Source organism: Mycteria americana, chromosome 6 (genome assembly GCF_035582795.1).
Source record: "Mycteria americana isolate JAX WOST 10 ecotype Jacksonville Zoo and Gardens chromosome 6, USCA_MyAme_1.0, whole genome shotgun sequence".
In the NCBI taxonomy this organism is placed as follows: domain Eukaryota; kingdom Metazoa; phylum Chordata; class Aves; order Ciconiiformes; family Ciconiidae; genus Mycteria; species Mycteria americana.
In genome coordinates, this window is record NC_134370.1 from 5,781,858 (window position 1) to 5,809,186 (window position 27,329).

Consider the following 27,329-nt stretch of genomic DNA (forward strand, 5'->3'; position numbering starts at 1 on the left):
GGCTGACTATTCAAAATTTAGTGGAAGTTTTACAGTACCATAATTAGAATTTCAAGAGTGTTCAGAATTCTTGTTCTGATAACAAATCAGTTGACACTGTTGATCCTAAAGAACAGAAGAAACATTTTGTGCATTTCCTGGTATCTGAAAGTCATGGAGAGAAACAATTCTCATCTATGCCTAAAATCTTACTGTAGCTCAAAATGAAATTAAATAATCACATTTGTTGGCAGTAAGTTCTCCACAACATAGCATTAGTTGTAAATTTAGTAAATTTGCCAGATTAGGAATGAAAAGTTGCTGGTACCTTGCTTACTTGCAGGTGTACTTTTTTATTTTTGTCTTTCAGGGTTCTTTTCTTCTAAATTGTGCAGTTTGGCCCCTCCCTAGCAAGTGATTTACTATCAGGCTTTGAGAAAATGCATAAGGTCCGTTTCTGACCCTCAGCTGAAAGGCAATATACAAACACATACATACTCATGTGTGCACAGAAACACACACATACATATAAAATCAGTGTTCCGTTTTTTTATTCTCATTTCCTATAATTTTCTTTGGTTAAAAGTCCGAGCAAGGAAATTAGAGGACCGAACAAATGGATCATTCTCCAAACCCTTCCATCCCTACACATCACTAACTGGAAGGCTTGCATCATCCAGATCCACAAGGCCAGGATCCTGTTCCTGAGTGCCATTTTTACTTTGGGGTTCCGAGAGGCCCCGTTCAGTCACTTGGGAAGCTGATTCTCTTGGAGCGACAACCTGGATCTTGTAGCTCCCTGGCTTGGCCTTGGTAAAAGATTCGTGAAATCCTCGCTTCTCCAAGGCAGGGTATTTGGCGTGAGGGTTTGGGACCAGAGGGCTGCCGTGAGTGGCTGTGGAATGTGAGGTGGCTGGGGCTGGGATGGCAGAACGGAGAGCATGGTTGGGTTCGGAAGAAGACTCGGTATGCTCCTGGAAAAGAAAAGCACGTGTCAGATGAAGTCATTGGCGTCACGTTGGAAAGATGCAGTTTCAGATTTCACTCTCAGAAAAAAAATCAAGACAGAAAATACACAAAGCGAAGCATCAGCCACAGCAGCAGGAGGCAGGTGCTTTCTCAAGGCAGTGTGTTATTAAATGTGAGCTTACAGCAGTATGTGACAGCAACATCAGTTTCTTCATGTGAGGAAATTAAATTTCTCAAATCAAGCTCAGCAGCTCTTTAGACTTCATAATACAGTCCAGCAAAATGAAGCTTCTCATTTTACTAAGATGTTCAGTAACCTTTTGAAGATACACACTTCAAAGGCCATTGAAAGTGACACCTTTCCAAGAGAAAACTGTATTCAAACATATCCGTATACATGAGGAACTCAAATCCTAAATCCTGAAGTAATGTGCATTTTACTGTTCTCTCTTCTTGGGGTACCAGTTTCCCCAAGTTGTTCCAGGGACCAAACAAAAACAGTAACTTTTTTATGCTATCAAGACTGTATAACAATTTCCAAAGTTAATGGACCTAGAAAAGAAACTGATCTTTAAGCTATTCCTTCTAATTGTCAAGTTTTTGTCTTGTGATTATTATTATTGTTAACTGCCATTCTGTTGACCTTTACATAACTCTTAGATTGATACTGTGAAAATAATCTTCCACCATTTACTTACTGACAGAAACAAATTCCCAGACTACCTAGGAATGATTTAGAAATCTAAAGCATAGGCACAGAGTGCCATTTTAGATGTCCTAGGATACCCTGCCTGACCTACAGCTCTCTCTCCAGAACAAAAAATTCCTCTGGTTCTGCATTGTATCTACCAGTTCTGTAAGGATGTCTCAAATACCTAGGGATATCTAAAACAGTGCTGGATGCACTGTTAAATGATATGATCAAAATGATGTGCAATGATGCAGTGAATACTTCACTCTGCATACATCAGGAGCTGCAGCTGCTGCCACTTCTGCCATCACCAATGTTAGTACATGAACTAAAGAAATCTGTGAACCCATGTGTGTACACAAATCAAGTCACTTTTCAAGCACATTTATTAGCAAAAAACCATCACAGATGTGTGTCCAAGATGCAATATACATCCTAAATGAAATACTTATTTTTTTACAGCAGTTTTCCCAAATTTCTTTTAGAATGCTATGACGTGAATTCATAAATTTAATCATAATGGATTCTGCCAAGTACTACTGTATTTCTTTTTATATATTAACTAATATTATTGGGCGAAGGAGGCTGTACCACTTTTTTTGGACTTCAGTTTTGTGTTCAATTTCAGTGAAGTATTTCACATTATTTACATTGCCTCATTTCATATCTGACTTGATACTCCACTTTACGAAAAACATTTGCTTTAGGAGAACATACGATTCAGTGATTTACCTACTGTTCTTATTAATAATTCTAGTTCAACAAATAGGAAAAAAGGGACATTAGGACAAGATCTCTATAATAAACTTTTTGCTAAATTGAACTGAAGGTACTCAGGTTTTACTACCCACACTGACTGATTTCACAGGTAAGACACTACACTGCTGTATTATTCCTAAGGTGTACTGCTTTGAACAGTGTACCGATTATACATTATAATGCTTCTACGTTTGAACTAATAATTTCATGCAGAGACTTATAAGCCATGCAAATCAGGCTACAGTATTATCCTTCCAATTACTAGCGTTATGACGTGCATTTTTTGTGTGCACGCATCTGTATTAGTTTGTGGGTAGCTTAAATTTAATTTTGCTTTTGCGCAGTTTCAAAAAAAATGTAAAGTAAAATGGAAATATGAACTCTCATGCAAATTAGTTTTAATACTTTCCTATTAAAATGACATCACATAACTTAGGTTTAAATATATAGTATGCTTTGAAGTATAAATACATGTTTTTGCCATTTTTAATTTCCAATTATTTTAAAAGTAAGAAAAAACAGTGCAAACCTGTAAGTGAATGATATAATTTATGAGTTAGTTTTCAGTAATGGTAATGACAACAGGTAGCATTATTTTTAGTTTTTTATAGCGCAAATTAGTCTCTAGTCCTAGCCCTCTGTTAAGAAGGCAAGTTTACATGAGAGCCCACATACGTGCTGCATTCACCAGTTCTTGATGTATACCTCTGTATACAAGGATTCGACAGCCTTCTGGCCTGCCGCATCTGGAACACAGTGCAAAGCTAAGATTAGAGTAACCTATACTTGGGGAAAGAAGAGAAGAGAGGGAAAAAGAAAGAAGTGATGCAGACAGTAATAGCTAGATTGCTCAGTTAGCCCCACAAAAAAAAAAGCACACACAAAGAAAAGTTATCTGCATATTTTCATTCCCCCCAAAAGAAACGAAATTTATGATAGGAAGTTTTATTTTAAAGCATGAAGCAGCTCCCAGCTGCAAAAAATAATTGGGAGCTTAGATTGAGTTAACAGAAACACAATATCAATGCAAATGTGTAGTCAAAAGCCAGATTTAAATTATTAGATTTCACATTATGGGGGTAATGATATATTCAGCTTATTACAAAACATCCCATAGCCAGAAAGTGAAAACCATAGCTTACAACAACTGAACAGTAAAGTATTCCACTCGTTAAATCTGGACATACTTGGAGACACTGTGACGCTACAGTGACCTTCACTATTCACCAGTTAACATACTTTGTACTGAACATCTAATACCATTTAAATGCAAATATGAATGAAATGTTGGCATCCATGTGGCTTCACAAATATTAAGAATTGTCACAGTGCCTCAGTTCAGTAATGCTAGATGGTGTTCACGCTACATTTCCAACAGCAAAAACTAATTCATGCGAGCGGAGATCTCTTGGAGAAGTTACTTTAAATTTGAATCTGTATCTGCATATACAATAAACTATCAACAATAGAGAATGACAATTTAGTAGTGAGAGTGGTTAAAAACAAATCAGGATATTGTCATTTGATTGCAAAAATTCAGCAACTAGCAGAAACACCTCGCAGGAATTAGAAAGTTTCAATTTTACTTCCAAACTAGTAGCAGCATAGTGACAAAGATCATACTGAACTCAGAAGAATTTTTCTAGGTTAGCACTTGCATTATCTACGTGTTCAAGACAAGACAAGACAATGCACATAAAGTTACATACATGTAAGACTAAGGTAAGTGCTCAATTAAAAATGCAAAATATTTTATGCCAGTCTGTATGAAAGTTCATGCAAAGATGCCACATTACTACAGGACAGAAGAGAGGACAGGCAAAAGGAAAAAACCAACTAGAACTTCATGTGCACAAGTGAACATCAACTAATCACATTTTCTCTGAGGTTCAGAATAACATACGGAAGCTGCTGATCTTCCTGGTCCCCGCTGTGCTACAATGGCCCCAGAAATTGCTTTTATCCAACTGTGCATGTCTTCTGGACTGTCCGCCTGGATCAAACAATATGCATTATATTTAACATAACCAACTCTCAACTTTCCCAGTGTCCTGACCATCTGCATTAAAATAACAGCCTTACCCTACTTTAGTAGTCTGTTATTTAAAGCCATAGGGACTTCCATTTCTTAACCCAGACATTTCTTAAAATCTTACCCTGAATTTACTATTATATGTATATAGTTATATAAAATAATAAGAAAGAAATAAGTATTTTTATACTGTTTGCATATTCTAGACTCAAATTTTTACTTTCAGCGCACAAAAAAAATTAAAGTGCCCACAGAAATTCTTACAGGAGATCTGCTGACCCCTCTTAGCAGACTTTGGCCAATGATGTAACTTCTGTACTTTTCAGTCACTGTTGCACTTTACTTCTATGAGGTTTTTACTGAAGAGTTACAGTAAAATAAAAATCAGTCTCTGTTGGGGGTTAGCTGTACATTTACTTAGAACAACAATCCAAAGATGCAATAGATTAACAGTGAATACCAAGGGTGTACATATCTGGGACGAAGACAGATAAAAAGCTAAAGCTATCTCCTAATTAGGTTGAGACTCGGTTAAACCAGCACATCCACCCAGCAAGAAACATCTGCAACGTCACTTAATTACATTCAGCTATAGGACGGCTCACAGCTCAGCATCTGGCACCACTGCCTGTATTAGACTATACAGGCCTTTCTGATCTGACGAGGGAAACTCAAAAATTATTTCTAGTACTATAAGCATCACATTCCCACAGAGCTAGGAAAAGCAAGTCTTTGTGATCCAAACATTTAGAAGGTGACATAGTAAGGATGCAGTGAATAAAGCGCATCTGGATACATATTACCAAATAGGTACTGAAATCTAAATGTTGCTGTGCTTTAGTAGACATTTTAATGTGGCAGCTAACTTGAATCCAGGAACTCAATACATAAAAATTCAGTACTTCAAAGTAAAAGATTTCAAATATTGATTTGATCCTACAGAATTTGAAGACCCAAATGCCAACAAAGTCACATTAGGATTTATTGCTTATTGCTTTCATACACTACCAACATAACAGTTGCTGTTATGTGGAATATGTCTTATATGCATCTTTCTGAAACGTAATGAAGATCACATTGCCTCTGAGAATCACGACACAGTTAAATACAACTTAAAAAAAACCAAAACAGCAGCGCTTCTTTGCTTTGAGTATGACAGTCTCCTGGTTTTGCCCAAATTTAAAAAAAGAAATTACCTGTACATAAAAGGTTCGAGAAGTTGTTACAATTTCAAAGAGATTGTCTCTCATCATTATATCACTGTAAATGAAACACAAAAATACTTCAACAGCAAGTACAACTTTCTATTTTAAAAAGACTCTAGGACATGCAGAGAACCAGAGCATTTGTTGTCTGAAGACCTTTGCATTTCTTTATCACTCTACTGTTGTTTTTTCGGTAAATACCAAGTAGAAAAAGAAAACCAGCATCTCTTACTCATTTTAGCCCTGAGACTCTTCAGTTTCAGTGGCATGCCTGCTACTATATATATTTTTAATTGGAACATTCTAAACCATATCCTGTTAAGTTAAAAATATTTATTGTTCTAGTCAAATTTCTGTAAGATTTCACATTTATATTTTGTTATGTCTTTGCAAAGTATTTGTCCTAAGCAGTAGCCTGCTAAAAAAAAAAAAACAAAACCAAAAAAAACCCCAAAAAACCCCAAACTACTACAAAGGCAACTCATTCCTTAGTATATTGCCATTTGGTGGGAGAGAAAGAGCAGGAGGAAGAGTGTTCTCATCTAAATTCAGACATTTAACATAAGGTAATGTCCTCTAAAGGTTTAGAGATTATATAAGCAGAATAGAGACTCCTAAAATTGCTGCCTCAAATCAGACAGCACCCATGCATCTCTAACTCATGATTGCATGATATTCCTTTGCTCCACCCTTGTCCAATGCATTTACATTCTACTGAATGTTACAAGTTTGAAACACATACTAATGCAGAACTCTCAAAACCAGTTTTAGGCACAAAACTACTTACTGTCCTATAAGTAAAGAGTATCACACATGCGTACATCAACCGAAGTTGTTAAAAAGTTCTCCATTGTTTCCAAGGAGCAGCCTAGCCATGACAAAGCAGCGTACCACATTCCCATGTAACCACATCAGTGCTTCTCTCTCCTCACCTTTGCTTGCATTCCTGAACTTTATGGACCTCCTTAAGTGGTATAACCCTGAGAGGTTCCTTTTCCTGAGGAAAAAAAAAAAGGGGCAAAAATATTTCAGTAGAGTATACCTAACAACTAGAATATAGTCAGAAAGCCAGAGGTCAGGACAGTTGACAGCAGCAGACATATAAATGAGACTTTCAAGGCAGTCACTTATGCAAAAGGTGATGTCAACCAAAATTTAATTTGCTTTTGTAAGTATTAAACCAACCATGACACTTGCAACAAAGAGGAGGCAAAATCAAGAAGTAAAAAACCCCAAAACATTCATTCACCTTACCATAATGGAGACAACTACCCCTGTCCCCTTTCCCTAACCAGATCAGAAAATTGAATCTGTCTCAAGCAGCTTATTTCAGTAAAACCGCGATTATATTCTTCTGCTATGAAATGCTACGATACAAGATGCTTTGTTAATTGTACTGCATGACATGGCTTTAAATAAGATTAATTGTATCCCATACTCAATACAATTAAAAAGAATACAAAGAAATCAACCATACCAAAAGAGCGAGTATTCTTAAAGCATATGAAAATTCTGTTACCATAACAAAAATAAATGTTACAATTCTGCCAAAGTTTCACACAACAGGGAAAAAAGTGAGAACATTCAAAAAGAAATACTTTCACTTTTGCCATGACAATGTAATGTCATACCTACTATTATTTTCCTGTGGTTGTTGCAGTAAAAAACAAACAACAACTTACTTTACCTCCTAATGTGTTTTCTTCAAGCAATGTTACAATAGAGTACTTCAGTTGGCTTCAGCTTATAGACACAACAAAAGCTGTCAGCTCTGGAACGACTACTTTCTCTACAATTTGTATTACATATACTTAAGCAATTTATGTTGTTATAGCAAACAGCGAATGTCACCCAAATATAACCATCCTCAAATGTCAGTTTTCATTAGATCACTTGTCTCTATAGCAGATCAAACGTACAGATTTTAAAACTCAATTTTTTCAGTTATTTTGCCTCTCTTCCCCCCCCCCCCCCCCCCCCTTCCCTGCTCTTCTGAGGTTCACTCATCCATTACAACAGAGTTTTTCGCAGTAATACATCAAATGTGAACTGCAAGATTGTCCCTGGAATACAGGCACCTGTTGCAGGGAAGACTTCAGCTCGGAAATTATAATTTTCTGAGTCTGATACTGCCTGTATTCCACTATGCTCCACCTGAAGACTGGTATGGGCTCTTCCTCCAACTGAAAAGAGGAGACCACAGGGCAGGGGGGAACATGACACACCAAACCACCACAACAAAAATATCCCCCAAACCTACACATTTTTCAATTTTAAAAACACAATAACATTTTTTACATTTTTTGAGAGCAGAGAACTCAGATATATTTCTACAGATGCAAAACAACGGCACCTCAAGTTATCCAGTAGGAGTAATTTGAAGTACTGGTGAGCAGGCTGGCTGTCAAGACAAACTAACTTCAAGAAAGAGCCAGACTTGACTGAAGACTGCAGCTATTGGGAACTGAAGCCCAACAGAAAGAAGCTTTCCAGAATTAGAAGTCTGATGCTACACTAGCTGAATACGACCTCCATGCCATAGCCATCTTAGCCACAAAGGCAGGATAAATAATCACTATTGAACTTTTTTCCTATCTTTGTATTACTCTCGTTAGGAACAGGAGATTATTAGGGAAACAGAGATACCACACATTGCTGAAAGAAATCATTCACCTTCTGAAACCTTCAGAAGACAGCACTTTACTGTTTTTGTGTTTGTAGGAGATAAATAAAAGTCTGATGGACACAGGGTTAAGTTGTTGCAGGTGTTTTCTTCTTGCTGGGATGCCCTGTGAAAGTTTTGCTCTTTCCAGTAGAGAGTAAATGTCTCTCCAACATGTATGTTTCAGACAAAGCAGATTCTAATTGTTTAAAAAACTATATGAAACATGATTATCATGATCAGGTTTCCTAACCATGGAATTCTTTGATTAACCACCATAGTCCAATAAAAGGACACTATATTCTCTATCTATTCAGTACTTACTTCCCTGAAAAGGAGAGGGATAACTCTCTTAAAATGAGAAAAAAGCTAATCCCAGTAAAAATTGTGAAGCAGGATCTAATTCCCTGTTGTCTGACAGCTGGTCAGTCCAGCACCTTCCTCAAACTGCAGCAAGGGGACATCAGCCTGAAGAATAGAGGACACTACAAGATTTTATATTGCTCAAAATAGTTAAAGTGGAAAGGCGTATGATGAAACCCTAAAACTGTATGCATTTCTACGATCTTCCTAGTATACTCTCACACAGTACAATTCTTCACGGAGTTAGAATTTGCTTGTAAGCAATCTGCACTCAGATTTAAGAAAACAAATAGAGGGTTTATTATAGGCAATGAGTCAGAATTGTGTTATGCTGACAGTTTAACAAAGATAATGATGCAAGATCAAACTCATGCTACTGTTGTATGCTTCCTCATTAAAAGTAAAGCAAAAGTTCTCTTCAGAAACAGCCTGAAATTTGGGTTCTTGACATTTTACATCTTACAGTTGGCCTGTAAACTCAATTTTCCTTAATTTATAATACTCTACAACTCAGACTTCATTCCTTAGGTACAGATTTTCTCATGTTCAGTAAGTGTGGGGTTCCTTTTTGGGGAAAAAAAGACTGTCTCCAGTACCAGCCACTTCATTTTTAAATGAAGCGTGAAGGCACTTAACATTTGGTCAAAAGGCTGAAGAGTGATGAGTGGGGAAGAAAGATCATGAAACCGAAACAAACTCTGTAAGCGTTGCTTCTGAACAGCAGAGTTCTTTGCCTGTCTTGGCTGCCCTGGGTGAAACAAGTGTGTGGGAAAAGATCCCATCATTTTTATGATAGAACACCCCATAATTCTAACTTTAAATTAAGAATTGCAAGATTACAGTTTTGTCTCTCCACATAATGGTCAGCTCTTTCAAGAACACAATTAATTATATGTGATTACAAAGTGACATAAGATACTAATACAAAAATCACAATGATTCTAGAATATATCTTATTACTGTTCTTCAGTGCCCTGCAGACAGGCTCCCAAAGAGAAGACTGAAGTCTGAGTTAACAGCCACCCTATTAATTTTTTGTTCTTCCCAATCATGAAAAGTTATTACAGTACAGTAAGAGCTGCAGGAGCAGCACAGCACAGTTTTCAAATACAAGCAATATTTCCTTAGATTTTCTTGCAACTATCACTGGAAAATAACACGCATTTGGAAACTTACCAGTTCAGACTTGAAATATCCTATTGTGTTTTCATCTAACTGAAAGTATCTTCTCTTCCAGTTCTTCATCTGTTAAAGGAAAACAAACACATATTTATAAATATAAAATACAAATACACTTACATGTTATATATTATTCATATTTATATATGTAATTATATTTATAATTCTAGTTTATATTTATAATGTATGATATAACTCCTATTTATTTATAATTATTCATTTATAATATTTATAATTTTATGTATTACATATATTTATTTATACGCGTGTATAGTTCCCCCAAAATGATTCTGCAAGACTGTCCAATTTTTTTTTTTTAAACTGCAAAAATTAAAAATGCTGGAAGCTACTATTTTCTATTGTAAGAATTTTTCAACAATCTCCACTGAAACTGTAGCAACTCAGCAGCACAAATACCCTGTAAGAAATGTTAAAAGACAGTGCATTAAAGGTTTCTGGTTTATTTTTAACTAAAAAAGGAGTGTTACAAAAAGAAGCTTCATAATACAAGATAAAACGAGTCTGAGAACTCATGAAGCACGCATATCTTGCTTAGTCTGAACTGTTCCTTCTTTTAGCAAGGCATCACATGAATAGCTCCACTTGTGTTAATCAGTCTGACAAGTTGTACAATTCTTCCTCTGAACTGACAAATTAGCTTTTTCTAAACATTTTAGTAATTTAAAAAGCACGCAGACATTGAACTTCTGCCTGAATTTAGATGGTTCTTGTAGGCAAAATAAGGATCTCTACATAACTGCAGAACAGAAGAATTCCTAGTTGCGTGCACTAAGCATAACGTGAAAGTCTGCACACACAATTTTTCCTCTCCAAAACATCTCCAACAACGTAACACTGAAGAAAGCCATGAAAAGAAGTAATACAGACATAAATTACATGCTACTGGGAGGGTAAGTTGTACCTTCAGCCATCCTTAGTATTGTCAGTAGTGCTAAAGTTACTGGTAATTATGCCTTTTTTTTTTAAAACCATCTACTTGATAAGTACAACTACCACCTTAGGACCTTTGCTCTTGATTAACGAAACACACTGATCTCAAATACTTACCACTGCTCCTTGTTTTACACAGTAGCCAGCTTTGATAATAGCATTATCTGGGGGATGCTTAGCAGTAAAATAAGGAACATGACTTTGTGACCGTTTCAAATAACTCCTGTCACCCCCTTCACTGCACTCACTGATTTCTTCTTTCTAGAAAAAAGCAGGAAAGTTCAGAATAGTCTCAGGTTTTTTCTAAAGGTCAAAGAATAACTATACTAGTTATAATAGGAAATAATTGTATCATCCCATACTCACAAATCCCATTTCCAATTTGTTTGAAAAGATAAACTTTTTCAAATTATTTCTAGAGACAACTAATGAGACTTCTCCAACAGCTCTGGTTGAGTACTTGCAAGCTCCATTTAGAAACTAAACTAAGAAAGTGCTGAGTATTCTCAAACAATATTGACAGACACCCAATAAAGAATGTTACAGACCTAAAACCAAGATATGTGCATGTATTTAGTGCAAACTCATAACATGACTTTAAGAGCAAAACACTAGAGGTGGCTACAGCAAAGAAAAAGCTGTTTCTAGGACCATAAGACACATCAGAATTCAGCAACTTTTTAAAGGCAGTTCAGGTGTATACATGTCATTTACATGATATTAATCCAATCTGTAACTATTTTTAGCTCGGGGAACTTCCAGAAACAGATACAGGTCTGTATCTTTAACACTGCATAGATTCTTCTTCCATGAGCTTGTCCAGTCTCTCAAACTCAGGAAAGTTTCTTGCATCCATGCCATCTTTTGGCAAGGAGTACCTTATGTTTTATTACTCACCGAACAAGAACTCCTTCCCTTTGTTTCATCTGGTTACACCATTAGCTTTGTTTAAAAGCCCATAGCTCTCATACTGGAAAAGACAGTTTACACCATCCACCCCTGCCAATCGCGATTTTGTAGAGATCTTACATCCTCCTTTAGTTATTTCTTTTGCACATGGAACAGTACTAGCCTACTAAATTGTTCCTCGTATGGAGATCATTCCACGTGGACTAATCATCCTTGAAACCTTTCTCTGAACCTTTCCAGTTCTAGTTTTTAAGATGTGAACAAAACCGGACACAGTAATCAAGGTCTGGTCAAAGACAGGAGTTATACAAAGAAGTTTTCTGTTTTGCTCCTTATTCTTTTTCTAGTAAACTCCTGATTTTCTAGTAAACTCCTAGGAAAAACCCTAACGGGGGTTTTTCCTCCACTGTCACTGAACACCAAGATGATGTTTTCATAGTGTGACTAACTCTTACCTCTCACTCAAGTGGAAATGGTTATTTCACAATCTAGTATTTTCTGTAAAAACTAGGATTGTTTTTCCCAGAATCCCTTACACCACATTTATTTTCACTGAAATTCACTTGCTATCTTATTTGTCCACGCATGTCATTTCATAAGGCCCTTCTGCAATAGTTTAATCTGCTGTCATCCTTACTACCTCTAATAACATAGTGTATATATAATCAGGTGACTTAATCACCTCCTTTTTTGCCCACTTTTCTTGGCAGTTAAAAAGACAGAACTTTGGCATTGTTAACACCAACAATTCATTTCACACATACAAAAAGACATTTTCAGCATACTAACTGATATCTGTGAGCAAAAATCAATACTCAAGTAATTCTTTATAGTCTTGAATAATTCTCTATAACCTTGTATAAAGGGAATAAAATCCTCAAGAAACCCAGTCAGTATCAATAAAAGGTGCATATCAAAGCATAAGTCCTCTGAGCAAGGTGAGAAGCTGACAGCTATATTGTGATACATAACCTACTCTCACCTGTCAAACAACAAAGCATCCTCTATCGAATAACAACCCACTTGTTTTAAGGGTATTACCTGGGTAGGTGTAATGATAGGAACACCACCAACAATTTCTGTCCTGTAAGAGACTTGCTTCTTTCCACCTGGGCTTTCAGCTTGACGATTTGCATTATCCATTTGACAGAGAGGATCAGACTGCTTTGGTACCTGAAAGTAGAGTATGATAATTAACATAAGTTTTATGAAGACCTAAAAAAGCCCTAATCATTACTCAAGAATTTTTAATTTGTCTTCAGCAGGATTTAACAAATGTTCTCTAATTGTAAAAGGCTAGAAATAGCTTACATGAAAATTTGTTGCAAAGGCTATGCTTTAGTTCTCAGAAGAAAAATGGTGCCAATAAAGATATTTCACCAGGTGTCTTGAATTCTAAAAATCAATTCCCAGGTTTGCCATAAGCACTACACTTGATTTTCAAGAAGCACTGCTAACTTGTAGAAGAACTGGTTCTGTATTTTCACTTGCTTTCAGTTTTAGTAATAAGTGCTTTAGACTGGAGACACCCCAGTGCCTGTAGAGCTAGCACAGTAAGGCCATAAACACAGGGCTACAGTATTGAGAATTCTGTCAAATAGGATGCCCGACCAGTATGATATTTGCGCCCACATTCCAATACTTGGCATGAAGACTGTGTGTACTGCCTCCATTAATCCTCCATATATTGCTAAATTCTGTCCAAAATGACTCTACCTATTTTTAACTATCATTAACTATTAAAATATTCTCTCAAATGCGGAACGAAAGCAATCAAAACACCACAGGAATTTAATTCCCCCAATAAGTGTTTTGATCTAAAATGTTTACTCAAATTTCTGAGTTTGTGCAAGAAGTAAACATCTGTAACCTAAGAAATGCACTAACTGGCTACCCAAGATATTTTCATTTATAATCTCCTTTCACCCCTAATATTAATATATTAAATTTGAAGTGACTTCAAGAAGAAGAGATCAAGGGTCTCGCACCAAAATATCTTGGCCAGCAACCTACTGGGTTGGACATCCAAATTCCTTCAAAAATAAGGGACACGCAAATTGCCTTTACACAGTGAATTACCACGCAGGACTGTGGCACATTCAAAACTTGAAATTGAACTGATCTAGACAAAAACAAAGCTACTTTACAGTCTACTGTGATTCTAGTTCCTATGCCCAGGACTGCTTATTTTACAAAAAAACAGCCTGCAAAGAGGTACAAACAGTCCTGAGAGTACAAATGTCAGCTTCGGACAGCTTCCTCCTGGCCAAGTGAAGGTGGCACTCAGCTGCTTGCTCAGCTGTGGTGTCAGGCTCATTCTCTCACTTCCACCATCCCCTTAGCCCTGCACAACGCCCAGCTTTGCTAGCACGGTAAAAGGTGACTCCATTCACAGCCAGTCTGACACCGAAGGATAAGGCATTCTCCTAGCGCACACAGATCATGAGCCTCAGCCTTTCAAGAGGAGGGGCTTGTAGCTACAGCTTTATGGGTAAGTGCTTCAGCCGTCACAAACGCCTACTTAAAATGTTACAGACCAAACCCACAACCACCTTCTCATATGAAGGCATTTTCAATCAGTACTCATTAATAGGTACACAACGTGCTGGACTGCAAAGGTTCCTAGTTATTTTGAAATTATCAGCGCTCAGAGTACTAAAAATGCAACGAATCTTGGAGGATTACAATTGACAGAAAGTAATGCTCATATGCAAATTAATAATTGAATGATCTTAATTAGTTGATTAAATCACTGGCCATACTAAATAACCTCTGAACAGATTAACAGTTCAAAGGCTTGTTTCTTCAAAGACAAAAAAATGCTAATAATTTCACCAGCCATGTAGAATGCAAGTTAAACACATGATAAACAGCTTTCCGACTAAATTCTAATTTGATGCAATTAATTCTTTATTTCACTCTATTATTTCTTGAACTGGAAACAATTCAAGTCTGGTTGTGGTGTGTCCTCCTTATGAAAAACCCAAGTGAGAAGGCTTTGTGTTTCTGTTTAATTTATTATTAGTAGTAACATTTTTATAACTCCAAAGAAAGGGCTACATCAAAAATAATGCAAACAACTCATGGAAACATCCTTAGATAACCTAAAAATGAGAAAGTTACTGACAACAAATATGAATGTGTGCACCCATGCTCAGAACCCCTTCTCTGTAAGGGTATGCTCTCAAAACAGTTCATGTCATCACTTCCCCAAAACTGGAAAGAAAACAAAACCATAACTTCTGCCTCCTGAAAAGACTGAGGGTGGGTTTTTCTATCATGTGATAACAAGCCATCCTGGTACAAACCAGAAAAGTAATTTAACACTTAGAGAATGCATTAATGTTTCTTTGAATGGATGTTCCTTGAAATCAGGAGAGAGCCTTTGGAGCATGGCATGATGTGTTTGCTCATTATTTTAGTGATACTTTAAGAAATACAAACTTTTGACACCAGGCAAACGTATGTGTATGTTTTCTTTGCTTGCAAATGTCTTCTGGATATTTCAATTAATATTAAATGTGTATGGTTAATTTTAAATTATTAGAAACCATCATATGCTGTAATGAAAAAGTTAATCACATTTTTGTCCAATATGCAAAGCAAAAAGTAAAATAAACTCAAGTTTAGGGGGAGTTCCGTGCAGTTTCTCCAGGTCTTGGAAAGCCAAGCCAAGACTTGATGGTAGAGATAAAGAGACTACTCTAGCATAAAAACCGGAGGCAAAGGTTACATTTAAGCACCTTGAGACAGTCACAATTTGAAAGCATTGCTAGATATCAACTAAACCACTTACTGTGATTTTGGTAGCTTTGTTCAGAACATTTACCCATTCAACTAGGTCCTGCTGATCATTGGCTTGTAGAAAGTATTTTCTCATCCCTGCATTCATAACTGTTAAAAACCATTATGAAAAGTTAACAACACTGAAATTTAAGAGTAAACTTAACACCATCATAAAAAGATTTGATTTCAGATGGAAAATCCAGTTGAAGTATTTAAGCTCCCTGCTGTATTTAAGCTCCCTCCCTTCTCTTTTTAGAAAGTCATCTTAAGCTACATACATCCACTTGGCAGGCTTGCTTTAATCTAAAAAATAAAAACCAAAAAACCCCCAAATCCCATTTTTCTTTTCGTTTTCTTGGTTTTTTAAGCTCTCCACTTAAATAGCATCATACAGAATTTGTTAAATGATTTTTATTACATAGATATAAAGCCTTGAATTTTATCAGAATTTTCTATAGCTCCATTTCCCTTTTTTCAATTTCCCTAAGCAACAAAGTTTTATACTTGGGGACTTCTACAATTTCTCCTTTTAATCCTCTGACCAGTATCTGTTACCCTTTGCAACAAACTCATTAACATGACTACGCTCACAATTTTTTTTTTTTTTTTTTTTTTTTTTTTTTAATTTGTGGAAAAGTCAGTATTGATTACTAAATATATGATGCTCAGGATCAAACAACTTTAAAGTTTTATGTTTCGGCTATTTTACTTTAGTGACTTGGCAAAGAAAGCATATTTTTAGTAAGTTTATGCATCTACCTGGCAACACCTAACATACTTTTATCCAAAAAGGACAAACATATTTCTGTGTAACAGTAAAAAAATCACGGCTAGTTTTCTCACAAACTCTAAGAACTTATCTTGAAATTAGCTTTAAGCTGAACAGTGACTAAAACCTTCCCAGAACTTTGAAGCATTGCAGCTAAAGTCTGAACAGATTTCGCTGCTCTACCTGTAACATAACAGTTATTCAGGTCATCGCTAACAGCAAACACATGCCGCAAACAGATACTTTTTACTCTTCTATCATCTTTCTCCCCAGAGTGGATGGTTTGAAGCAAACATTATTAGATGCAAATATAAATTCAAAATACAGAACTGTATAATGAGTTGACTGAAACAACAAGTCCCCGTATTTAAATAAAAAGACAATAAATGTAAATTTTTCCTCTAAAATGTATCAAAAACACTTATGAAATATTAAATGCTTTCAGCCAGCATCTTGAATCATTAAGCTTTTTAGAGCTGGCCCACTGATAAGAGCAACTTCACAACTGATGAAGACAAACACCTCTACACGTGCATGTGCAGAGGAATCTGTAGATGGCACTGAACTGATACACCAGGTACTAGTCTAGAATCCCTGAAGCCTTACACACAGGGGTGATTTACCAAGTGTTTCATGAGCTTCAACACAGAGACTGCACAAGTGCGGTGGAGCTGCCTTCTCTGGGCCTGTACAACACTGCACATGGCAAAGGACACCTTAACTAATTGTCGTAAACCTTTCGGGCATTTTCAGTACCTTCATTTGAGCTAAAACTGTTACGTGAATGCAGCCATAAAGAATGGTTATTCATAAACAGAGCAGGAGCCGATTCCAGTCTCTACACATACTTTCATGAATTACAATTGCTTGTCAAAAAAATCTGGAATTATGGTATTCTGGACAAATTACTTATAAGAAAAATGTAAAAAAAGACCATAAGGGCTTTTATGATTATCTAAAACTTTACTCAAGTTTAAACAAGTTTAAGTATCAACAAACCTAGAAGGTACCCCAAGCAAATTATTTTTCTTCAGTGCAGCACTAGAGGCTGAAATTTAACGTAAGAGCATTGGCTGACAGTATTTTTAGATCAATTAAATCAACTCTTTTATCAGTAATACAGATTAAAGCAGTTAAATTACTTGTCTTCATAGGTGACAAGTATGTCATGTTTCTGAAAACACCCATCATTTTTGATTAGCTTATTAATGCCTCAAAAATTTCAAACATCTGAAAAACAGCTCTCACCTACTCCTCATTAAGCTGCAATATGAAAAGCCACAAAAACACCTTATGAAGAAGCCAACATTTCCCTCATACTAAAGAAGAAACAGTGAATACAAACTCTTTTTAAAAAATACACTGCCAGCTGTATCTAGTAACAGAATTGCAGAACATTATCTTTGTTTCAAATTTCTGTACTTGATGCACATGCCGCATGCAGGAACTTACCAAAGCAGAATTCTGCCTTTGGCCTTAGCTTAGTTGCATCGCTAACCTAGTAGGGAAATTAAGATCATAAATATCACTGTGCATACAAAATATACAGCAGATATCACAATTTTTTTTCCTCTTTCAAGTGGCTGAATTTGAAGATTAGCAGCATAACGAGCTTGTTAGGTATAAAGATATTACAGATATAACAACAAATACCATATAAAATTCAGTTCAAGATATGCAACCTATAGTAAGAAGACAGCTTAAGCCACATGTTCCTATTCCTTAAGTTTAAGGATTCATTACCAGACCAACGTTGAAATCTGAAAACATAACACTTCTACTTGCATTTTGAAGTTCTATGTCTCGACTGAACTAAAAATTCAAGGACATTTCATACTGTCAAGGACATCAGTTGTATTTTGGTTCATTAACAGAGAGAATAATAGCCACTTTTCTTCAGGAGTCTCTAAAATGTTGCAGTGTTGGGGGAGCAGAGAAGCGGGTCTCCTGTTTTGAGAGAGGTATTGCCATTTTTACATTACAGAGCGCTTCTATCAAGGGTGGGGGAGAAGGCAAAGCAGTCTCTCACATAAAAACCTTTTTCTTGGCCAGAAAAAAAACCACACAAACTACGTAACCAGAACAACTATGGAAAGTTAGACAGAGCATCCGCACAGGAAGCACACTTGAGCTGCCTTCAAAGGTGCACACAGGTGCAAAGGCACAGGTGACCACCCCTGCTCCCACTAAAAGTGAGATACAAGATTTCAGATTTCTTAAGATGACAACTGTGAGGTTTGGGGCAAAGTAAGTATAGAAGAAGGAAACCAGGAAGGACTTAAGCAGGTCTCCACAGACATTTCTGTACTTGTGATATAACCAGCATCAATGATACCTTTTACAAGAATAAAAAAACAAAACAAGGAATGTGGGAAGATGCAGTATGACGAGAAGAAAAGCAAAGGAAGGATAAGAAATGAACAGAAAGACAAAGGAAGGTCAACTGTTTTTCTCCGCTTATTTGTTAATGCAGTATCTGCTACAAATTTAACCATGAAGACTTTCTTAGTTCACAGTTTTCTTTCAGACATATTTGGAAGTGAACGTATACAGAGTGTAATGAACTAAGTATTTTCTAGAAGTTCTTCTGTCCTATCTATTAAAGATCATTATTACTTGCAGGCTATCACACCCAAAGACTTATCTTTCACTTCATAAATGGCCTGTCTTTTCTCCAAGACTAATTGGAATTCAAATACTCATAAAGAACTGAAACATACAGTTCAGGAATATTAATTCTATGCAGCACAATGAGCTGCCATTTGAAATCACAAAACAAACCTAGAGAATACGGTAATTAGTCTGTTCTTATTTTAACCTGATACTATTGAAGTGTTTGTAACACTTCCCTAAAATTCAGTAGTAGCACACAAGCAAAAAGCTTCCCATGCGCTATATAAGAAGCTTTTAAAACTGGCTAGAGTTGAGGCCTTCAGAAGCAGCCCTTGGTAGTTATCACCAAAATTTAGCAACAAGTGTCTTACATATTATCTTACCTTTGAAATATAGGTAAGTTTAATGACTCCAACAGGCGGAGATCCAGAAGGAAGATTCTGAAACAAATCACATGTTACAAAGTGAAACCAGTTTATTCTCACATCACAGTCAGTGTTTACACATAAAAAAGCAAATAACTCAATTCCACAAACAAAAAGAAAATCCTATGTGTTTTTATAGACAATACACAATGTATACTTGAAACAGGATCTAAACTACTTGCTTATTATACACACATCTGTTAATCAACTAAAAACAGAAAGACTGCTAGAAACAATACAAGTAGTAATTGTTTCAGAGGTTTATGTATTTTACTAGAGGAAAAAGGATTCTTGCAGGTCTGCATCCAGGAAATCCGGAAAGAATACTTTTTCCTTAACAGATGTTGGCGTCTTATGTATTTTGACCAGGCCAGGCGGAAGGGACAAGAAGTGACATTCATCTATTATGTCAGATACTTCAAAGGCCATACCACGTATTTTCCAAAACAGATTGAAAAATCATAGTCTTATAATTTAATATTAAGTTATTATAATAACTTAATATTACAGTTAATATTATATATATTATAGTTAATATTTAAGTTATTGCAGGGAAAGACCATGATAATTCCTAAAGTTGCAGTTAAGCCTAAGTATATTTACAATCCAAAAAGGAGCTGTCCGTTGTTTTTACATCCTCGCTTAGCACACTAGTCTTAACATTTACATTACTATTCACAATCAGCTAGTAGCCTAGAAATACAACAGTTAAAGAACAGAGCATCACAAACCATGGTTAACTTTTATTAACTGTTTCTGATTAAACAGTCTAATTTTATTCCTTTAAATAGAGCATTGTTTTCCATATACTTTTTCCCCCCTACAATTTTTACTTTCAAAATGGCACTTTATGTTACAGTATCATTCTTCCCATAAGAATGGTACTGCATCTGCTCACTGATCCTTTCCCCCTCTTTATTATTCCGTAGTGCCTTATGAACTTCTACATCACAAAGAGGAGCTTAATGCTACCCACAGAGTCAGAAAGACTGACAAATAAGTGGTTTACACTCCATTCATATTTCGAAGGTAAAAAGTATGATAGGTTTACTATAGACTGGTAACACTGAAATTTAAAAAAAAAAGTCTTCCCATTCTGCCCAAATAAATAAATTTAAGTTTTACTTTATCAGATTGATTTGGATCCCAGTATACACCACTTTTATAATCTTTATATTAGGATAGTAATGTGTGGTTAATGGTGGACTTAAAAACATTATTTCTTTGAACAGCTGAACTGATTCTCACAGATACAAATAGAGCACTTCTATCAGCAACAAAGGGCCCAGTGAAGTTCTGCACACACCATAGACTCATCCTATATGAAGAGTTTCATCACTTCAAGGATTAAGAATGCTCTCTGCACAGTGGCTCTATAAAAGCTCTGCAGTTCTTCAAAACTAAAGCAGCAGTGGAAGAAAATCAAGAAGCTTCAACTTGCCCTTTGCAAGGCACCCTTTAATTTGTGCATGAACTCCAACATTAAAAAAAAAAGATAAGAAAGCCTAAACTAAAAACTTTAAGAGGTGTGCACTGCAAATATCATTAGTGTTAAAACTTCCCATGAACTGCAATTTCTACATCGTTTCAAGTTTTTGCCCACACGCCCTGGTTATATCACAGGAGAAAACAGAAGAAAAGAACTGCTTCATATTACTTGTTGACATCAAACGTTTGAAGTCTCGTACTTCCAGAAATTATTTATTTTTTCTCCTCAGTAAGAACTTCCGAATGCTACACATAGTTTAATTTTTTTTTTGTTGGTTCCTTTGAACAGTAGACTTCTACTGCATTTTAACTGTGGTCTTCCTGGCAGAATGGTACATGAATATTCTTCTGGCAGACAGTTGTCAGCTGACCTAGATGCTTTCACTGTCTCTGTACCCAAACCCTAAGCAATTACCTGTTCTCCCCTATACTAGAAAACACATTGATGCGTGCGCACTGTAAAAGTAGCTTTTATATAAAGGATGCTCCATCATGATGGATACAAGCTTTTTGCATTCACATACCATTCACGCTGTACTGAAACTGCAAGCATCATTAGAGACTGCTTTTCAATGACTGATCCAGTTGAAGTAAAGTAACATAAAACTGCTGACCCATGCAATGCAAGGAAAACTACATACTTCCACATAGGGTAAAGGTGAATTAAAATATCTGAAATAATGAAACTAGTATGTGATTTGGCTCATCTGGTTCTATTATATAGCACTACCTACTGCCTGCGAGAACCTGCAATGCACATTCAACAAAATAAATATAGCACATCCTGATTCAAAACAAACAACTGATTTACTGTGGTATCAAATTCAGATTCCTATCTGATCCCCAATTCTCCTGTCAGCAATACACTGATGTGAGTTGTTTTTAATGTTTTACTATTAGCTGCAGTTGGTAATGTTTTAAACAGAAATACGAATTATTTTTTTTTCTTTAAAATATAGCACATATTAGCAAAGGAGAGACACTGATTTACAATTATTTCACTTATGTAAGTCCCCCCCCCAACCCCAGCTTCCAGGTCCATAAACTAGTATTAAACCCTATTTTTCTTAAGTAAATTTGTTAAAAATCTGAAAAAGTTTAAATTGATAGAAGCCAGCTAACTATTGACAAGAACATCTCACCTGTGGGTTATCCATGTACCACACCAGACTGTCTTCTCGTGTGTCCAGAATGAAGTACCGCCGCAGGAATTTCCCACTATTCTCATTTTCTTCAATATCTAGGAAACCACAAATGCGATTCTGACGATCCACATAAGGCATTTCTGACCCTGTACATCACACTGCAGAACAAAAAGCATAGAAGTTAAGCAAAGTTCCTCGTTACTAATTTTAAGATTGTTCTGTGCCTACCCATGACATTTTGAGCAGTTTCAACTAGTAGCTTATAGAAGTTTCTACAGAAGAGTAAGTGAAGCGTAGCTGTTTCCCCCCCCCCGCTACCACCACTGAATTTTTAGATAGGTCTTTCTTACTTCTTTGAAGCATATACTTAGGATATCTAATACCCTAAGTCAAAGATACAAGTGGTAAATAGTAGACAAGCATCAAGACTAGCTTTTACAAGATCACTAAAGAATAATTAAAGATTCTCCTTCACAACTAGGTTTACACTTCCTTCTTTGACATTGCCTTTCATGGTCAAGAAAGGATCTTTGTCAGCAGCTCTACTGTCCAACGTGATTTTTCATATTTTGCTTAAGCAAATTCAACAAAAAAGCTTTTAGAAACATTGTTCACATTTTTTTCTCCTACAAAAAGAACTTCATGTTTAACAATGTCTAAGAAGAGACATCTTTTCATCCTTATACATTAAATAGTCAAAATGAAGTTGTATGTGCAGAGATGCGAACACACTTCCTAGTCCAAAACTGAAATCCTCAATATCCACATGGTACTCAGTTTGAGGGCGGTAGGCTTTTTTTCATTTTGGGTTTTGGGTTTGGGGTTTTTTTGCCTTTTTTGTTTTGCTTTAACTAAATCAATTAAAAAAAAATCTGTACTGCTGACAACCTATTCCTATTTTGCCTGCTTCACCTTTTATGACTCTGTCTTACTGCAGGCTATTACATCTTTTTTTTTTTTTTGCTTCCTTTTATTTTACAGGACAGTCATTTTACCTTAAGAGCCAGCCTTGTAAGACCAAAGATAAATTTGCATACTCATCTAAAAATGGCAATAAACCGACATTTAAATATGATAAAAATCAGGTCGATGCCAATCTTTCCCAAAGCAGGAAAGAAACAATTCAGTCTTCTTTACATTTTGTTACAAAACTCAGAAATAGTACATATCCAAAAATATTTATGTTAGCATGAGACATACAAGGTTTAAGCACTTCACACTTTTCATAACATCATCCAGCTTTCACTGTGTAAAATGGAAGTTTCTTTTTAATATTTCTTGAAATTGTCTTCCTTTACTATTTCCTTGCTTAAGGTTATTTGATTTAAATATAGTTATATACACACAGAGGCAGACACCTGATAACTACCTGTAGCTAGCTATTGATACACCACAGTAAAACATGATATACGGTTAAGCACATTTTAAAGTGTTTTGGGGAACTGGATATACAGAAAAGCATATATTTATTTTTGGGGATCAGATATACAAACATGTAGATATATGCTTGTATTTACAGCTGTCCTTTTATATAGCTAATTGGAATACTAGTCAAATTTTGCTTCAACCACTTTGAGAAACAATTTTTTAAAAAATCTATTATCATAATTTTGATACCATACTAGAAGAATTTCTAGTAAAGTTTTAAGTCAGTTAACTGAATCTGTAAAATAACTAACCTTTTTTGTGCCCAACATGAAACTAATCCTTTGGTGTGAACTCAACTCTGATACATTAAGTTTGGCCTCAGGGACCAGATCTAATAATCTCAATTCAGCAGTATTTGCAGAAGTTGAAGAGACTGCAATGTCATAGTGATGACGGACTATTAAAAATGTTAGTAGTTTGGGTTTTTTTAATACAAGCTATTAATTCTAAAGTTAAATGCATTTTTGTGTATAACAAAGTTAACACACTTTCATTTGAGATGCAAGATTTTTCTATATAGCTACAAGGACATTAAATGTGTATAAGCCTCCCATTAAGCACTTGACTGGTTTGTTTTCCTTTCCACCTCCAAAAGGTAAAAGAGTCTCCATATTTAAGGTATGCAATGATGGTTTAAATCTTCGAAGGCATAGGTTTATTCTTCAATAAAGTAACAGAATTTACGAAGGTAGTCTAAATTTTATTGGTATGTTCCTCAATTTAAATATCACAGATCTAAGACAAGTTCTGTAAATGAGTTATAGTTATAACTAACAGCAAAAACAAACACTTGAGCACTCTTAAGACAATGTCATAATCGTAACAAATTCATCAGCAATTCACATGCTGGGTCTTGGGATCACTTCACACTGAAGTAACATCTCACTATAAACACATCTGTAGCTAGGGGCAAGCTTAAGGGTAGCTATCCTCTAAATTATACCTCTAAGCAGGCAGAACTTGGCATCACACATTGTTTTCATTTAAATGAGTTAAAAAATTTGTCATTTACTAGTATTGTCCTCAATTGTGCCAGGTGGTCCCTCAACAAAACATACAGCACTTCCGGGACACAATTTCGGCCTAATATCAACAGTTTATGAAGCCCAGAAAAGCCTTGTGCCTAAAAAAAGCAAATATTGGTGGCTGGTTTCCTGTTCGAGCAGGCTTAAGCTGCGTTCTCTGCAGATGTGAAGAAAATGAAACAAGGAAAACTTGTTTTTGAAACAAGATACAAATTGATTAAGAATCCTTGAAATTAAACCAACCGAATGTTAAAGCATCTATCTTTCAAAAAACCTTTATGAAAAATGAAAGGAAGATACTCATAATGCTCCATTATGAGCATACAATTAGCTAAAACTGAACTACTCCAATACTTTAATTTTTTTTTTCCAGGGCAAAAGACAAAATTCAGAAGCTTTCTCTTATTTGTCAATAAACCAATTTTCACGGAAAAAAAACGTGAAGTCATACAGATTTTCTATTTCAAATCACTACTAGCTAATTTCTAGCCAATAAAATACTATTTGCAGTTCCTTTGTCCTCTGATGAAAATACATGATAACTATCATTCATTTAAAAACCCAAGTTGTGTAACTACTGTTTTCTTCAGATTAGTTCAAAATTCCTCACGGGATTACTGACATCTACCAGACTGATGCTCTTAAAGAATATGAGATAAAAAACCCCCTCTAACTTTATTACAAAATCGAAGTCAAACATGAAATCATGCAATTGTTTTCCAGTTTTAAAAGCCTGCTTCCTTCATATTACACCTTGGCAAGATTCCACTGTAAATTAATACCAATTCTATTCAGCATTCATTAATGAACCACAATTTGTAGCGTACATAAGAAAAAAAAAATCAATTTGTGCCTTTCTTCCAGTTACTAAAACAACTGAACACACATGACAAAACCACCACTACAACACCCTTCCTGGCAACTCTAGACTGACCAAAAAAGCAACAAAGATGAAATTACCACATTACTTCTAAAGATTCATAAAAGGTATTGCAGAACTCCAACATTAATCTTTCATTGTAGGAAATCTGGAAGACCACCAGCCTAACAATTCACCAGAAATTCAACTTAAAAGTGTCTTCAGAATACGGATCCTGTCTTACATAGATATGATTTATTTTTCATGAAATTATTATTTCAGGAGATTATAAAACAAAAATCTCCAAGTCTGTGTACATTTTACAGCTCTTATTACATGCATACTTAGTTTCTGCAGCAGAATCTGCAGCACAGAACAGCGTAATAACTCTTCTGCCCACTTTTAGAATCAAACATTATAAAAAGATTATGAGTCCTTAGAGAGAAAAGCTGAAGGCATCAAACCTGTAACAGATTACATACAACTTCATTTTATTTTGCCTTCCCTCCCCGGAGTGGGGGGGGCAGGGGAGGGAGGAGACATGGGTCAATGACATAGTGCTACTTCAGAAAAAATATCCCTGTGGCCCATTTCCTCTTGGTTCTCACCATAATCCACCAAAAGCTAAAATATTTTTGAAAACCCTTTTTGTGGTGTATATTGACACTCATATGTAAGAATTCAGAAAATTCTCAGCTCCTTAAAATTCCTTCTTGGAGGGTTCTGTCATAATCCAAACAGGACGTCTCACTTATTTTTGAAGTCTTACATCCCTCTTTCCAGTGGCAGTGTACTAATTTAAGTAGGTACATACCTCATCAGCCCAGCTTCTCTCAGATTTCCCTTCTCACCGCTCTTTTCCTCTTGGGTATACCATATACCAACATTCCTCAGCATTTATATCACAAACTGAAGGCTGCCTGGCCTTCTGGGCACCGCTATAAATAAAAAATCACAGATCACCTTCTCCCAGTCCGTAACTGTAAATGCATGACTGCACGACTAGAACCTGCAGAGGCACACAACCATCTCATTTTCACCATTTGTAACAGACTGCTTAAGCTCTCCTACATTAATTTCTATTTTTAGTAGCACCTGCTCTTGAGTTCACCTCCTTTACAATTTGGTTGCAGCCTCCATATCTTCAAGTACAAAGTCTATACAAGACTATATGCAAGGTAACACTTCTATGGCCCAATCTCTCCTTTGACAGCTAATGATTGATTTCCACAAGCAGGCATAGACCACTGACCGCTGGCTTACTAGAGAAAGTGGAACTTTGTATGAATAAATGGCCATGCAATAGGCTCTGCACTATCCCCGAAAGCTTGATTAAGAAATACAGCAAGATGAGCACTGCTCCTTAATACCTTTTACCTTCATTTTACTTGTGTTTTCCCCAAGCTTTGTGTATAATTTTATTATTATTTTTATTTCTTTAATTTAGAGTAACACTTCTACTTCCTGCTCTATTAGCATATGGGCATTTTGAACTTTGCATTTAACTTACCACAGCAGATGACTTCAGGGTTCTTTTTCTATTAGCCAAGAAGATTAAGAAACATACATTACTACTTACTCATCTCGATGAAATGATGACCAACATTCATAAAACTACACTTGATAAATATAAAATGATGCCATGAATCATGCCCATCCCTCCTCCCCACCCCCCTTTTTAAGCTCTACTATTTAAACTAGCTCCATCGCTGCAAATGGAAGTTTAGCAGTATCCCCAGCAATCACCAGTCTTTCCTGCAGTTCCAGGGACAGCTTAATTATTGAGTGCTCTTGGCTTTTGCCTAGGCAATTACTATTAGCTTCCTGCTGTAAATCAGCTATTCTCCAGTTGGTCATCTCTTTTACTGGCCATTTACTCCATTTACTGACTCCCAAGGGTATGGAATGAGTTCAGACTGTCCTGCTTATACCTTCAAGAACACAGCAATGAAAGCTTTCCTTCTTGCATACATCCAGGACAACAAAGAGGAGTAGGGAAAAAAAAACCCCAACGCTGAGACAACCAGCTCAGAACACTCTCTGAAAACAAGCCACATAAATCTTCCAGGACAGTTGTTCAAATTTCTTTATT

The 27,329-nt window shown here is 36.0% G+C and overlaps 1 protein-coding gene across 6 annotated transcripts in view; it reads right to left on the reverse strand.

The window, feature by feature from the left end:
- Nucleotides 1-513: 513 nt before the first annotated feature.
- PLEKHA1 (pleckstrin homology domain containing A1) overlaps nucleotides 514-27,329 on the reverse strand; it is a 37,345-nt gene continuing 10,529 nt past the window's right edge. For 2 of the 6 annotated variants that reach the window (XM_075504399.1, XM_075504400.1), the window contains exons 2-13: nucleotides 21,923-22,083; nucleotides 19,251-19,307; nucleotides 17,707-17,752; nucleotides 15,496-15,593; nucleotides 12,741-12,872; nucleotides 10,908-11,051; nucleotides 9,837-9,905; nucleotides 6,568-6,632; nucleotides 5,627-5,690; nucleotides 4,274-4,391; nucleotides 3,104-3,144; nucleotides 514-953 (exon numbers count right to left, since the gene is read on the reverse strand). In XM_075504399.1, coding sequence (XP_075360514.1) covers nucleotides 624-953; nucleotides 3,104-3,144; nucleotides 4,274-4,391; nucleotides 5,627-5,690; nucleotides 6,568-6,632; nucleotides 9,837-9,905; nucleotides 10,908-11,051; nucleotides 12,741-12,872; nucleotides 15,496-15,593; nucleotides 17,707-17,752; nucleotides 19,251-19,307; nucleotides 21,923-22,063 — 1,305 coding nt within the window. In that variant the 5' untranslated portion in view covers nucleotides 22,064-22,083 and the 3' untranslated portion in view covers nucleotides 514-623. Of the gene's footprint in view, nucleotides 954-3,073; nucleotides 3,145-4,273; nucleotides 4,392-5,626; nucleotides 5,691-6,567; nucleotides 6,633-9,836; nucleotides 9,906-10,907; nucleotides 11,052-12,740; nucleotides 12,873-15,495; nucleotides 15,594-17,706; nucleotides 17,753-19,250; nucleotides 19,308-21,922; nucleotides 22,084-27,329 lie in introns of all 6 variants that reach the window. The other 4 variants (XM_075504403.1, XM_075504402.1, XM_075504404.1 and 1 more) reach the window with 4 other exon arrangements.